The sequence below is a fragment of the Mustela putorius genome, unplaced genomic scaffold, assembly GCF_011764305.1.
Source record: "Mustela putorius furo isolate JIRA1106 unplaced genomic scaffold, ASM1176430v1.1 tig00000596_pilon_pilon_pilon, whole genome shotgun sequence".
NCBI classification, from domain to species: Eukaryota; Metazoa; Chordata; class Mammalia; order Carnivora; family Mustelidae; genus Mustela; species Mustela putorius.
In genome coordinates, this window is record NW_025421428.1 from 7,064,803 (window position 1) to 7,080,973 (window position 16,171).

A 16,171-nucleotide genomic window follows, 5' to 3' on the forward strand; every position below is an offset into this window, starting at 1 on the left:
CATTACGATAGTCCTAGCAAACTACACAGTGGGTAACAAAGTATCTCTCAAATTCCCAAACACAGGTGGGTCCAAGAGACCTGCAGGCCACTGGCATCTGTACGGGAAGAGAAAGAAGAAACAAATGCGACGTCTGATGGACCTGTGAAGAAGAGAGTCCCCCACCCCCACAAATGCCCGTATGTATCATATGTATTCACCAGAAAGCACAGCAGACCATCCCGAGAACGAAAGCTGAAAGTGGGAGGTATTTTGTCTGAGCCAATAGCCATATATGGGTACGAAGTCCTCGAAAAGTGGCCCATCTGAACTGAAATGTACGTAATTAAGAATATGTGTAAGAATATTCAGTGTACTTCAAAGACTAAGTGTGAGAAATAAAGGAGATAAAAGATCTCAATAATTTTTCTATATTGATGACATGTAGAAATAAAGTGTTTCAGATATACTAGATAAAACAAAATACATTACTAACCTTCATTTCACTTCTTTTTTATTTACATTTTTAAGATCCGGCTACTAGAACATTTAAAATCACCTTTGTGGCTCATATTAAATTCTTATTAGTCAATGCTTCTCTAGATCACATGATCAAGATACCTGCTGTGCTCTGGTGGCCGTGGACCTCAAATGTGTGTGCAGTTCTTTCGAATGGTAAGCCACAGAAGACAAAAGCATTCATCACGGGCTTGTACAGGTAGTTTAAGTATTATCTCTGAAATCACATATGCTTTACTATTACCAGAACTCGCCTCTAGGAAAATAGTGGTTTTTTTGAGGATAGAAGAGAAGGAAGAGGGAGCAGCAGAAAAAGAGGGAAGAAAGGGGAAGGAGGAGGCGGGGTAGGAAGGGGCCAAGGGAGCGAACCCTTACTTTCCCAGTTAACCCTTTCCTGTGTAGGGGATTTCTTCTTTAACTTAAATACTGGGAGCATATTTAATCAAAATAATCTCTACAGTTATTTTTATTTAACACCATTACACTTCTCTTTGGTGTACTTCTCTGTCAATATATATATTTATATTTATGGCCTCCAATGCTTATTTTGGCCAAGTGTATCTGCTTCTCTGGAGTCAAATAATCAGTGATTCGGAGGCCTCTGTTGTCTCAAAGCCCCAAAAGTCATGGATCTCACTGGTAGACACAGCTGTGTATCTCTAACACATGTCTCAAGATGCTGCCTTATATAATCCCAGCAAGGACTCCATTCTGCTCTAGCAGTCTTAGTCACCATGGTAACTGGAACCCTGCAAGCACTTGGGCTTTTGATCATTTTCTGACAGTATTCAAAGATATTTCCAACATTATTCTCACTTCATTACTACTGTAACTACATGCAAGAGCTATTAAAAGAAAAACACCATTCATTTCATCCATTTCTCACTGTCTTGGACTATGTTTTCTGACACAGTGAGTGGAAAGAACTTATTTATTATGCACATAATATAAGGAGATATTTTCAGTCAAGAAAAACACTTCATTAAGATATTCACATCTAGGAGAATCAAAAGGCTCTGACAAGTTAGATGAAAGACTTAATATAAGGTGGAAAGACACATCTTCAAGAGTAAAAAGGGAATTTATTATACCCAAGGAAGATATTACATAGAAACTCTGAAGCCTTTCACACACTGAAATGCACATTTTTGGTCTGCTCATAAGGAGTTTAAGTCCAAGTGAGGGGGGCACAAGGGGGCTGCTGAGGTGCTACGTGTTCTCTTTCTTCATCCAAGTATAAACAACACAGATGTGCCCTGTTTGTACAAAACACACTATACACATGATAATATGTGTACTTGTCTGAAAGTATATGACACTGCACTGTAAGTTTAATAACTACTTCGTGAACTCAAGAAAAACAGTTGGGGCACCAGGGTCGCTGAGTTGGTTAAGTGTCTGAGTCTTGATTTCGGCTCAGGTCATGATCTCAGGGTCATCGGATCAAGTCCCAAGTTGGGCTCTGTGCTACAAGTGAGGCCTACTTGGGATTCTCTCACTCCCTCTACCCTTCCTCCTCCCCCTCCACAACGGCCCCCCAAAGGAAAAATGAGTGAAAACACAAAAGCAAGCTAGCCAGAAGATAAGCACTAATAGTGAAAGGAATGTCAGGAATGAAGGGCACCATGTTAAAGGCCACACTACTCCAGCTGAGTCCCCACTGTCCCCAAATCCCAGAGCTGGCCCAGACCACCCCAATATATTTTTATTCTCTATAAACATTGTGATCCTGTTTTCTATTCAGACCAACACAACCAGAAGAAGGGAAAACACCAAAAAACCTTTCTTTTCATTTTTACCAAAGAAATCTCTATTTTATTTTATTTTTTTTTAAAGATTTTATTTATTTATTTGACAGAAATCACAAGTAGACAGAGAGGCAGGCAGAGAGAGAGAGGGAAGCAGGTTCCCTGCTGAGCAGAGAGCCGATGCGGGACTTGATCCCAGGACCCTGAGATCATGACCTGAGCCGAAGGCAGCGGCTTAACCCACTGAGCCACCCAGGTGCCCAGAAATCTCTATTTTAAAAGAAATGCACAGGGGCGCCTGGGTGGAGACTGCTTCCTCCTCTCTCTCTCTGCCTATCTCTCTGCCTACTTGTGATCTCTCTCTCTGTGAAATAAATAAAATCTTAAAAAAAAAAAGAAATGCACAAAAACTATATTAACTCTTGAAAGTAGAGAGGTGTTTAATTCATGTAACTCAAAGAACTTCTTTGGAGAGGGAACAGGAGAGCGGTGTGGACAAGAATGCCATATAACCCACAACCCAACACTCTAGGGAACTCTAACATGACCTACAGAACTGATAAACAGAGGGAGGTCTTCAACCAAGATCTAATACTGAATAAAGCACTTTCCTTTATAGAAACAAGCACAAAAAATACACACCCTACATGTGCCAGACACTTTGAGAAAACCAGCCCCCAAATATATCTGGTCGTCATTTAGGGACTGAACTGAGCACTAAGAGCAAAGAGTCCCCTCTAAGAGTTAGTATGGTAAATGGACATCGATGAAATATAAAATTTTTTATAAACTGAGATCATGAAGTTTTTACAATTTGCACTTTTTCATTTAACTATATATCATTTAACCATATACCATATAACTCTCATTTACATATCCACCAAAATATTTTTAATAGATCTATATTATTCCATATTTGGGTATGTATATAAAATAGATTTTCTTAAAAAATGAAAAGAAAATGGAAGACAGTCTGAGTACTAATCTCTCAGAGAACTATAGACCTGTGCCACCACTAGTTACATCCCTCTCAAACAGCAACCCAAAAAGCATTCAGATAATATGTACTCTTTACTCACCATTTTTATACTAGAAATAATTAAGGCTGTTTAAAATAAAAAGAGCCCTGCATGCAAAACATTGAAAATAAATCCCTGATGACTTTGCTTACCCATTCTTCTTGGCCAAAATTTAGCATTATTAGTTGTTTTTTAAATTTTTTTATTTTTAAAGATTTTATTTATTTGACAGAGAGAGTGAGAGCAAGAACACAAGCAGGGGCAGTGGGAGAGGGAGAAGCAGGCTTCCCACTGAGCAGGGAGCCTGATGTGGCACTCGATTCCAGGACCCTGGGATCATGACCTGAGTCGAAGGCAGACGCTTAATAACTGAGCCACCCAGGAGTCCTAGCCTTATTAGTATTGTCAAATTTTATTTTATTATTTTATTTTTTTTTAAGATTTTATTTATTTGACAGAGAGATCACAAGCAGGCAGAGAGGCAGACAGAGAGAGAGGAAAAAGCAGGCTCCCTGCTGAGCAGAGAGCCCGATGCGGGGCTCGATCCCAGGACCCTGAGATCATGACCTGAGCCGAAGGCAGTGGCTTAACCCACTGAGCCACCCAGGCACCCCAGTATTGTCAAATTTTAAATAGCACTTAAGGAAACTACTATTCCACATCTGGGAGGCAATCAACGTATCAGTATAGAAAATACTGCTTTTAGGTAGCAATTTATGATAGCTGCAAGTTACAAATATACACTGACAAAATTCTCACTTAACAAATGAAGAAGGGAGATTTCAAACTGGTGGGACCTGTGTCTTCATGTACTGAATATTTTAGAGAACAAGAGTCAAAAGGATTAAATCTTGAACCTGTTATAGTTTCAAGTGCTCAAGAACTAAACTGAAATAGGCATCACTGGCATATTATAATAAATTTCCCCAACAGTGAATAAACAGTCCTAAAGGTTAGAGATCACACAACATTCTCCATGAATTAGGGTTTCCTACCATTCCCACAGATAAATTTTACTCTGCAGTTACTTTAAAACTAAATAAAATTTTAAAAATCAAAATAAAATCAGTGTGATCAGGGACGCCTGGGTAGCTCAGTGGGTTCTTCAGCTAAGGTCATGATCTCAAGGTCCTGGGATCGAGCCCCTTATCGGGCTCTCTGCTCAGTCGGGAGCCTGCTTCCCCCTCTCTCTCTGCTTGCCTCTCTGCCTACTTGTGATCTCTGTCTGTCAAATAAATAAATAAAATCCTTTAAAAAAAAGATCAGTGTGATCATTAAAATGGCACTTAAAAAAAAGACCAAAATGAGACCCATTTGAGCTGGTAAAATATATTTGCACAACTGAAACAACATTTCAAAAACAGAGTGAAATAAAACAATTTAATTCTAGTTAGCAGCTGTTTTTTTTTTTTAATATTTATTTATTTATTTGAGAGAGAGCACATGTATGTGAGCAGGGGGAGGAGTGAGTAGGGGGGCAGAATCTCAAGCAGACTCTTGTTGAGTGTGAAGCCTGATGCAGGGCTCAATGTCATGACCCCAGAATCATGACCTGAGCCAAAAGCAAGAGTTGGGACACTCAATCGAGCCATGCAGGCACTCCTAGTTAGCAGGGGTTTTGGATACAATATATGCTGTTCTCATGTGGCCTAAAGATAAAGATGTACTTAAAAATGATTTATAAACTGTATGGTGCTATGTGGAATGTATGTGTTACTGTTACTGTTGTAGTAGTTACAGAATAATGCTAACCAGGCAGAAAGTCTCTAGCAGGAGATTACCTGAGCTTTATGATTCATTTATGACTCAGAATCAGATTAGGAAAATAATTCCTTTATAAGAAGGGAAATGCCAGGGCACCTGGATGACTCAGTGGGTTGGACCTCTGCCTTCGGCTAGGGTCATGGTCCCAGGGTCCTCGGATCGAGCCCCAAGTCGGGCTTTCTGCTCATCAGGGAGCCTGTTTCTCCCTCTCTCTCTGTCTCCTCTCTGCCTACTACTGCCTACTTGTGATTTTTATGTCAAATAAATAAATTAAAAAAAAAAAAAGAAGAAGGAAAATGACATTGCTAAATCCAATATGCTTCTCAGACATATTGAGTGAAAACATACTCATACTCCTACTATACTCATTCTTATATTCAAATAAGAATATACAGAGAACTAGTAAACTTTGGGTCAAATATGTAATACCTAGTTTTTGAAAAGCAGTATAGCAAAAAAGTACTGATATGAAATTACAAGAAGAAATATGTCTTGTAAATAGTAAATGAATAATAAAAGAAATAAAATGTGATATTTAGTGGACAAATTTCAGAGACATTTTCTGAAAGTGATGAAGAAAAGAACAGAGATGAAAATCGAGTGACTAGATTGTTGCAGAGGATTTGGGCTGAATATTCAATGTAAGCAATACAAGAATATAAACAAGAAGGGAGAACAAGGAACAAGAAAGAAAAATACGAAAGAAATGCAATATTCAACTGAAAAAAATGTTTTCTGATTTAAAAAAATGTCTAAGACCTCACAGCATATGTAAAAATTAACTAAAAATGGTTCACAGATCTAAATAGGAGAGCGAGCAGCGTAAAAGAAGAAAACAGGAGTAAATCTTGATGACTTCAGGTTAGGCAATGATTTCTTAGACAAAGCACTAAAAGTACAACCAATGAACAAGAAGAATAACAAGCGGGACTTTACTAAAATAAAAGCTTCTCTGCTTCAAACGACACCATCAAGAAAGTGGAGAGACAGCCCACTGAATGGAAAAATACACATTTGCGAATCATTACAACTCAAGAAGGACTTATATCCAGAACAACTATAACTTAAGAGGATAAATAACCTGGGACGCCTGGGTGGCGCAGTTGGTTAGGCAGCTGCCTTTGGCTCGGGTCATGGTCCCAGCGTCCTGGGATCAAGTCCCACATCGGGCTCCTTGCTCAGCAGGGAGCCTGCTTCTCCCTCTGCCTCTGCCTGCCATTCTGTTTGCCTGTGCTCGCTCTCTCCCCCTCTCTCTCTCTGATAAATAAATAAAATCTTAAAAAAAAAAAAAAAAAAAGAGGATAAATAACCCAATTGGAAGAATGATCAAAGGATTAGAATAGACATTTGGCTGGGTGCCTGGGCGGATCTATCTGTTAAGTATTTGACTCTTGATTTTGGCTCAGGTCATGATCTCAGGGTTATGAGATGGAGCCCCACGTCAGGCTCCAGGCTGGGTGTAGGGGCTGCTTGAGATTCTCTCTATCTCTCCCTCTGGCCCTCCTTCCCCATAAGGGGAAAAAAAAAAAAAAAGACATTTGGTTAATACATACATGAAAAGATGCCCAACATCATTAGTCACTTGGGAAATACAACAAAACCACAATGAGATACCACCTCAAAAGACCCACAAGAATGACTTTCATCCAAAGGACAGACAATAGGAGTGCCTGGCTGGCTCAGTCAGTGGAACATATGACTCTCAGTCTCATGGTTTTAAGTTCAAGCCCCACGATGGGTGTAGAGATCAATTAAAAATAAAATCTTGGGGTGCCTGGGTGGCTCAGCGGTTGAGCCACTGCCTTCGGCTCAGGTCATGATCTCAGGGTCCTGGGATCGAGTCCCACATCAGGCTCTCTGCTCAGCAGGGAGCCTGCTTCCCTCTCACTCTCTCTTCCTGCCTCTCTGCCTACTTGTGATCTCTGTCAAATAAATAAATAAAATCTTTAAAAAAGAAAAAATTCTTGAGGGCACCTGGGTGGCTCAGTGAGTTAAGCTTCTGCCTTCAGTTCAGGTCATGATCTCAGGGTTCTGGGATGGAGCCCCACATTGGGCTCTCTGCTCAGCGGAGAGCCTGCTTCCCCCTCTCTCTCTGCCTGCCTCTCTGCCTACTTGTGATCTCTGTCAAATAAATAAATAAAATCTTTAAAAATAATATAAAATAAAATAAAATCTTAGGGTGCCTGCATGGCTCAGTTGGTTAAGCATCCGACTCCGGATCTCAGCTCATCTTGATCTCAGGGTCATGAGTTTAAGCCTTGCATTGGGCTCTATGTCAGGCGTGGAGCCTACTTAAAATAAAAAATAAAATAAAATAAAAAATCTTAAGGGGGCACCTGGCTGGCTCAGTTGGAAGAGCCTGTGACTTGATCTCGAGGTCATGAGTTAGAGCCCCAAAGTGGATGTTGAGATTACTTAAATAAAAAAAAAAAAAAAAATGGGGGCACCTGGGTGTCTCAGTGGGTTAAAGCCTCTGCTTTCAGCTCAGGTCATGATCCCAAGGTCCTGGGATCAAGCCCCAAGTAGGGCTCTCTGCTCAGCAGGGAGCCTGCTTCCCTTCCTCTCTCTCTGCCTACCTCTCTGCCTACTTGTGATCTCCGTCTGTCAAGTAAGAAAATAAAATCTTAAAAAAAAAAAAGATGCAATTAATCTGACTGTTAGCAAAAGCAAAAGCGGATCTCAAAGATTCTTTTATAGCACAAAATAGGAAGCAGCAGAGTGTAGGAGTGAACACTGTCTTGGGAATCCTTCATTAACAAATGTTTATAAAGCATCTGCTGTGGGCCAGACCCTGGCTTACTTACTAGAGAAATTGTGACAGACAGGGTCTTGCTCTCAGGAACATTTAATTTTAGGTAGGAAGACATTATAAAGCAAATCAATAAGACTGCTCAAGATAGTGATGAGTTTATTAAAAAAAAAAAAAATTAGGGGCACCTAAGTGACTCGTTGGTTAAGCATCTGCCTTCCACTCGGGTCACGACCCCAGAGTCCTAGCATTGAGCCCCAGGTTGGGCTCCCTGCTCAGTGGGGAGTCTGCTTCTCCCTCTCCCTCTATACAGCGCCCCTGCTGATGCTCTCTCTCTTGCTCTCTCTCTCTCAAAATACAATCTAAAAATAAATTAAATGAATATAGGGATAAAGTGATTGAAAGAGTAGGGTTTTTTTAAAAAGATTTTATTTATTTATTTGACAGACAGAGATCACAAGTAGGCAGAGAGGCAGGCAGAGAGAGAGGGGGAAGCAGGCTCCGTGCTGAGCAGAGAGCCCGATGTGGGGCTCGATCCCAGGACCTGATCAGATCATGACCTGAGCTGAAGGCAGAGGCTTAACCCAGTAAGCCACCCAGATGCCCCAGAAGTGTAGCTTTAGATAGTGGTCCGGGAGGATTCATTTGGTGATCCTGTAATTATCTTTATAACTGTAAATGTCTTCTTAAAAGATATATTAACGTCAATACCCCAGTGTGTAAAATCAGATGTACATCAGGAATGATGTGGAACAATGTACATAAAACCATTTAACAAAATAATTATTCTCAACTTGAATAAAACAATAGAAATTCTCCTTTCTCCTATTTTTTTTCATCCGAGAATGAAGTGTGTCACAGAAAAAAGTGTGATAACCTCTAATACACGTATTTATAGAATAGTCTAGGGGCGCCTGGGTGGCTCAGTGGGTTAAAGCCTCTGCCTTCGGCTCAGGTCATGATCCCAGGGTCCTGGGATCGAGCCCCACATCGGGATCTCTGCTTAGCAGGGAGCCTGCTTCCTCTGCCTACTTGTGATCCCTGTCAAATAAATAAATAAAATCTTAAAAAAAAAAAGAACAGTCTACCCATAACTTTCAGAAACTTACCACATACCAGCCATGGGAAAAAATACAGAACTAGAGAAAAGTTTAAGGCATCAAGAGTCCACTAACCTTAATCCATTGAACAGTTGCTTAGACTTATCCAGAAGGTAACAAAAATCTGTAACTGTTTTCCTCTCTCCCTGTGGGATATCATCTTCAGCACCTCCAGAGGACATGATTTCTTTAAGCGCAAATTCAGTCCTGTAAGAAAACATCCGTCCATTTATCCAGTATGTAAAAATAAAAAGAGAAACATATCTTAGTTATATTATCTGAGCATTTTTTTCAAGATGCATATAGGATTCTTCTGATCACAGTCAAATCATCCAAATAACATAAGTACAAGATGGTGTGGGAAAACAGACAAGCTCATATTGATAGTAGGAATGAAAACTGGTACATCCATATTGGAAAGTAAATTTTTGTTAATATTCGTTCACCCAATAAGCATTAACTGGATGCCTATTATGTTCCAAGTCCTCCTCTATATGGTTAAGAAACAAAATGTTGATCCTTCCGATCTATTTATCTTTTGGATCCATTCTGTAAATCCATCCTAGAAAATGATCGACAAATGTAAAACACTTTATCTATAATTTTTATCTATAATTTTCAGTATCATAATATTTAAAAACTGGTAACAACCTAAAAGAACCAAAGAGGGCAATTATTAAGTGTTTCACAGTGTTTCACAGGGCCCCTGGGTGGCTCATTCGGTTAAGTGTCCCAGCTCTTGGTTTCAGTTCAGGTCATGGTCTCATGGCCGAGACAGAGCGCCATGTCAGCCTCTGTGCTCTGCATGCAGTCTGCCTGAGGTTCTCTCCCTCTCCTGCTTGTGTGCTCCCTCTCTCTCAAATAAGTGAAATATTTTTTTAAAAGTGCTTCACACAAGTTAGTGGACTCTTGATGGGTGGCTCAGTGGGTTAAGCCTCTGCCTTCAATCCAGGGTCCTGGGATCGAGCCCCGCATCAGGCTCTCTGCTGAGCAGAGAGCCTGCTTCCCCCTCTCTCTGCCTGCCTCTCCACCTACTTGTGATCTTTGTCTGTCAAATAAATAAATAAAATCTTCCAAAAAAAAAAAAAAAAGTGCTTCACACAATGCTAACAACAGCACTATATCCTGTCACTAACTTAAAATTATATTTAAGATAAGGTGAGAACATGCCAGTGTAACATACTACTCAGTGTAAAAAGGGTATAGAAACCACACACATACACACATACACATTAAAGATACATTTTGTTAAATCTAAGCTATCTTCATATGTAATCAATCCTGGTAATCAAGCCATTTGAGAAAACAGCAAGTTGCTGGACAGTATGGGTAGTATGAACCTATACTAAATAAAAATATTCATTTGTGTTTACATATGGACAGAAACACCCAGAACAACATACAGAAATCTGGCCCTAATGCAGGGTGAAAATACAGGCAGAACAGACAAGAGCCAGAGACCAGAGATGAGAGTCAGGGTGTGGTGTAGTTATTTTGGTAAATATTTTTCTCTCCAACATTTTCTTGAACAGGCAATTGTGGCTACAGGGCAGGAAGATTGTCAGGAAGCCTAAAAATGTCCAGGGGCTGCAGAGAACAAGTGGGTGCCGTGGAGCCGGGGGTGGGGGTGACTTGCATGCATGGTACTGCGTGGACTCTGCATGTGCACATGCTCCCTCTTCTCACCAATGCTTTCTGCGCTTGGTGGGGTAGGAGGTTTTAACAGAGGGAAACAGACCTGAAAGGGCTGGGCTTTGGAAGGGTTTCACAGTGTAATGACCCTGGGTAAGTCTTCCCTCCCAACCCAATGCCCACCTTCATTCTCTAAATCGAGCAGGACAGGCACAAACTAGGCCCAAAGCTGCCTGTAGCCTTCTTCACCTCACCTCAAATACCTTGTGAGCCAGGGTGACTCACATCCCCAGGACGTGGGAGAAAAACAGAAAACAAAAGCTTAAAAATAAGTAAACTTAGGCACTTGGCTGGCTCAGTCAATCTCAGGGTTGTAAGTTCGAGAGAGTTCGCCTGCTCTGGTGCCTGAGCAGGGGAGTAGAAGGGGAGGGGGAGGGACAGAGGAAGAGAGAGAAGATGACCCCACCCCCAGTCAGGAAGCGCGGTGCAGGAAGCACGGTGAGGGGCTCAAACCCAGGACGGTGAGATCATGACTTGCGCTGAAATCCAGAGTTAGCCACCCAACTGACTGGGCCAACCAGGGGCCTCTGAACAAATTCCACTTTTATATAAATAACATCACAATTTTACATGTTATTGCTTTTGCCTATTTTGTTCACCTGGTAAATTTATTTATTTATTTATTTTCACCTGGTAAATTTCTATTCATAGTTCAAGACATGCAAATGACACCTTTTCAGTAAAACCTTTCTTGAAAATCTAATGACAGTAGAGGCTTCTTCAGTGACTCCATTAGAAATCATATCTAGAGGGACGCCTGGATGGCTGAGTCAGTTGGGCGTCTGCCTTCAGCTCACATCATGAATCTGGAGCCCCAGGATCAAGCACTGCATTGCGTTCCCTGCTCAGCAGGGAGCCTGCTTCTCCCACTGCCCCTCACCCACTCATTCTCTCTCCCAAATAAATAAAGAAAATCTTAAAGAAATCATACATATAATTACACACATTATACACATTATATGTATAATATACATTTGATGTATATTGTACAGTATACATATACACAATTATACATATTATATGTGTAATTGATTGATTATACATACGTATAATCAAACTTTTATACATACAATCAAACAATTATTTGTTTAAAAAAGTATGACTCATCCTTTAGATCTATACTGTCCAAAACTAGTGATTAGCCACATGTGGTTACTTTGCATATGAAACATTGGCAGTCTACACTGAGATGTGCTGGGGTGCCTGGGTGGCTCAGAAGGTTAAGCCTCTGCCTTGGGCTTGGGTCATGATCTCAGGGTCCTGGGATCGAGCCCTGCATTGGGCTCTCTGCTCAGCGGGGAGCCTGTTTCCTCCTCTCTCTCTGCCTGAGTCTCTGCCTACTTGTGATCTCTCTCTCTGTGTCAAATAAATAAATAAAATCTTTAAATTGAGATGTATTGGGTGCCTTGGTGGCTCAAGTCATGATCCCAGCGTCCTGGGATCAAGTTCCGCATCAGGTTCCCTGCTCAGGGGGAAGCCTGCTTCTCCCTCTCCCACTTCCACTGCTTGTGTTCCCTCTCTCACTGTGTCTGTCTCTGTCAAATAAAAAAATAAAATCTTTTATAATAAATAAGTAAATAAATTGAGATATGTTGTAAATGTAAAATACAACAAATTTAGCAGACTTATTATGAAAAAAGGATGTAAAAATCTCATTAATAATTTTTATATTGCTACATGTTGAAATAATATTTTGGTATTTTAGTTAAATAAAATATATTATTAAAATTAATTTCATCTGTTTCTTCTTACTTCTTAATGTGTCTAGGAGAAAACTTAAAATCATACATGACTCAATTATATTTCTTTTTCTTTTAAGATTTTATCTATTTATTTGACAGAGACAGCAAGAGAGGGAACAAAGCAGGGGGAGTGGGAGAATGAGGCTCCCTGCCTGGCTCCCTGCCTCCCAGGATCCTGGGATCATGACCAGAGCTGAAGGCAGCCGCTTAACCAACTGAGCCACCCAGGCGCCCCAGAACAAATAATTATTAAGTAAAACTTTAAAAAGTATCTATCTTTAACAACTGTACCAAGTAATATTAAAAAAAACCTCAGAATAAATGTAATGCAGATATACAAGACGAATCACAGAAAGCTATAAAACCCTCAGAGCTTGAAAGTTAAAGACTTACAGAAAATTAAGAATATGCCGTATTTTATACTAGAAGCCTCAAAATTATAAAGACATTAAGATTCCCTAAATTCGTCTATAGATCAATGCAATAAAATCAAAGTATTGATAGATTTGTTTGTGGTAATGGACATACTGATTCTATCACCTACACAGAAATGTAAAGAGCCAATAGCAGGTAAAATAATCCTGAAGAAGAAAATAGAAGAACTGATGCCACTGGATGATACCAAAATAATATTTTGGTATTTTAGTTAAATAAAATATATTATTAAAATTAATTTCATCTGTTAATTTCAAGACTTTTGAAAAGTACCAGGACTGAAGACTGTGGAATGGGCACAAGGAGAGAAAAATTGAACAATACAACGGAATAGAGTTGAAGGACAACCCAAATGTAAATGCTCACTTGATTTATGACACACAACACAGAACAGTGGCACTCTAAAACAATGAGAAAAAATCATTTTACCAAAAAAAAAGAAAGAAAGAAAGAAAAAGAACCAGTACTGGGTCAACTAGATAGCTAAGTTAAAAGAAAGAGCATGAATCTTGATTCCTATCTACATTACACAAAAATCAATTCTAGGTAGCCTGGATGTAAATATAAAAGGTAAAATCAAACAGTTCTTACATAAGAATATGGGAGGCAATCTTCATGATCCTGGGATTAATTTTTTAAAAAAAAGTTTATTTAAACAGTTCACTTCAGGATGGAAAAATTAGATCATTCTGAAAACCAAGAACTGTATTCATTAAAAGACACTACCAGAAAAGTGAAAGAAAGACAAGTTGACTCCCTGTGCAGCTGAAAACCCATGTATAATTTTTGACACCCCGCCCGCTGCAAACTTAACTATAATAGCCTACTGTTGACCAGAAACCTTACCAATATTATCAACTGTAAGTGAACATATATTTGGTACACTGTGCCTATGATATACTGTATTCTTATAAATAAAGTAAGCTGGAGAAAAGAAACTGTTATTAAAATCATAAGGAATAGAAAACATGTCTCTTTGATACTGTCAGTTTATAGATTTCCTAAAAAAAATCCACCTATAAGTGGACCAGCACAGTTCAAGAACCCGTGTTGTGCAAGGGTCAGCTGTAGCGTGTTTGCAGATGTAATTAAGATGTAAATTAACATGCAGTCATACTGCAATAGAGTATTAATCCAATTTGACTGGTGTCCTTAGGAACTGAGGAGAGACAGACACCCAGAGTGAGGAGAATGCCATGTGCAGACACAGACACAGAGGGAAGACAGCCGTATGAAGAAGGAGACAGACGGGAATTATGCAGCTGTATGCCAAGGAACACCAAGGATTGCTGGCGACCACCAGAAACTAGGGGCAGGGAAATGGAACAGATGATCCCTCTGAGTTTCTTCTAAAAAGGACCAATCCTGCCAACACCTTGATTTTGGACTTCTGCCCTCCTGAAGTGTGAGAGCACAAATTTCTGTTGTTTTAAGCCACCCACTTACTGGTAATTTGTTATGGCAGCCCTAGGAAACCAATCCATATACGACAGAATCCTGATACAGATTACAAAATAGACACACAGCAAAAGAGCAACGAGTAGGGACAACTGTTCAAAGAGTCCTTCTGCTAAATACAGAGCATCTGGCAAATTATTGACCTGCCTTGTTGACAATTTCTTTTTCTAGGAAGTCTTTCAACAAAGCAACAAGAGAAACTGGCTACTCTGGACTGAATTCTGAGTAAGTGGTTGGCAACACGAAAGTATGAAAGAAACCTGGTTAAGTGTGTATTACATGACACAGGGGGAAACAATGCAGGGTCCTAACAACAGTGGAAAGAGCCCTCCCGTAGCCCAGAAGCCCGAGTATTCCTGTTCCTAACACTTCTTAGTTATGTGATTATGAACAAACAAACCAAAACTTTAGGTAACACTTTGAGCCGCAAGTTTTTAATTCACAAAAACAAGCAATTTGCACTTGTTCTGTAGATCTCAAATAACTGTTGTGAAGATAGAGCAAGGTTTTTTAGGTGTGAAAGAAGTCTGAAAACACTGTGTCATGTATAATATCCCCATGGTTATTACTCTGCAGTTTAGTGATGCTTCAAAAGAAAAAAAGAGAGAGAGAGAGAGAATCATCCTGTAATAAGAGCTAAGGGGAGAGGGCGCCTGGGTGGCTCAGTCAGTTAAGCATCTACCTTCAGCTCAGGTCATGATCTCAGGGTCCTGGGATGGGGCTCCCTGCTCAGAGGGGAGCCGGCTTCTGCCCCTTCCCCACCTCCCATCCAGCTCCTGCTCTCTCACACTCTCTCTCCCAGGAAGGAAGGAAGGAAGAAGGGTAAGAGAGAAAGAATGAAAGACCTAAAAGAGAACCATCGAGAAAACAATGGAAATACGTTGGAAGTGAAACCAAAATATAGTAAGAAATTTATTCGGACAGAACAGAGAATATATTTATAGAAATCACATGGTAGGAAAGAAATCATTTTCTAATGTACTCAGATTTCTAAAAAGTCAAATAGAGATGGAATGGCTGTCTAATTAAGCATCAGCATAAGAGTCTATCACACAGGGGTGCCTCAGTGACTCAGTCAGTTGAGCCTCTGGCTCTTGATTTCAGCTCAGGTCATGATATCAGAGTTCTGAGATCAAGCCCCCCCGTTGGGCTCTGAACTCAACATGGAGTCTGCCTGTCCTTCTCCCTCTGCTCTTCTGCCCCAACCCCTTCCCTTTCTCGCAAATAATTAAATAATATTAAAAATAAGAAGAAGAAGTGGGCATGCCTGGGTGGCTCAGTAGGTTGGACACCTGCCTTTGGCTCAGGCTCAGGTCCTGAGATCAAGTCCTCTATCAAGCTCAGCACAGAGTCTGCTCTTCCCTTTGCCTCCTACTCCTCCCAATTGTGCTTTCTCTCCTCTCTCTCTCTCTGACAAATAAATAAATGAAAAAAAAAAAGTATCACACATATGTTTTCTCACCTATAAAAAATGAGATATTAATAATAAGGACCCCATAAGGCTGTTGGACAATAAAATGAACTAATGGATATAAAACTGCCCTGTAAATTATGATGTACTCTAGAATTATTAGCCGTAAAACTGTCATACTTGTGCTCAGAACAGAGCACAAATTGAAAAATACTAAGTACAAAAATTTTTTAAATGTGTGTGTATGTGGTTTTCACACATTCACTGTAAAAGGAACAAGAAGCTACTGCTTGGTCCAGATGGTATTCCTATAATACGAACAAACGGCAGTGCTCAGAAGCTGGTCCTTACCAGCATGGAAAGCATGTTCACGTATCAAAGACAGCACAAAACTATCCTGAATTACATGCAAATTATTTTCTGAAAACAATTTTTCAGACTTAATGCAACATGCGACTGAACTTAAGCTACATGCTGTAAGAACAACATCGGGAGGAATGCGTAGGCACCACCCTTCTCCTCGCTCTGTGTCGAGAGCAACTGAATGGACTGAAG

The 16,171-nt window shown here is 40.1% G+C and overlaps 1 protein-coding gene across 8 annotated transcripts in view; it reads right to left on the reverse strand.

Moving 5' to 3' along the window:
• Nucleotides 1-16,171, reverse strand: part of SCAI (suppressor of cancer cell invasion) — a 134,238-nt gene that overhangs the window by 57,561 nt on the left and 60,506 nt on the right. For all 8 annotated transcript variants that reach the window (XR_006607432.1, XR_006607431.1, XM_045082384.1 and 5 more), the window contains one exon: nucleotides 8,954-9,085. Coding sequence is in view for 6 of the 8 variants with exons in the window: in XM_045082384.1 (XP_044938319.1) it covers nucleotides 8,954-9,085 (132 nt within the window). In the remaining 2 variants the exon portion in view is untranslated. The remainder of the gene's footprint in view (nucleotides 1-8,953; nucleotides 9,086-16,171) is intronic.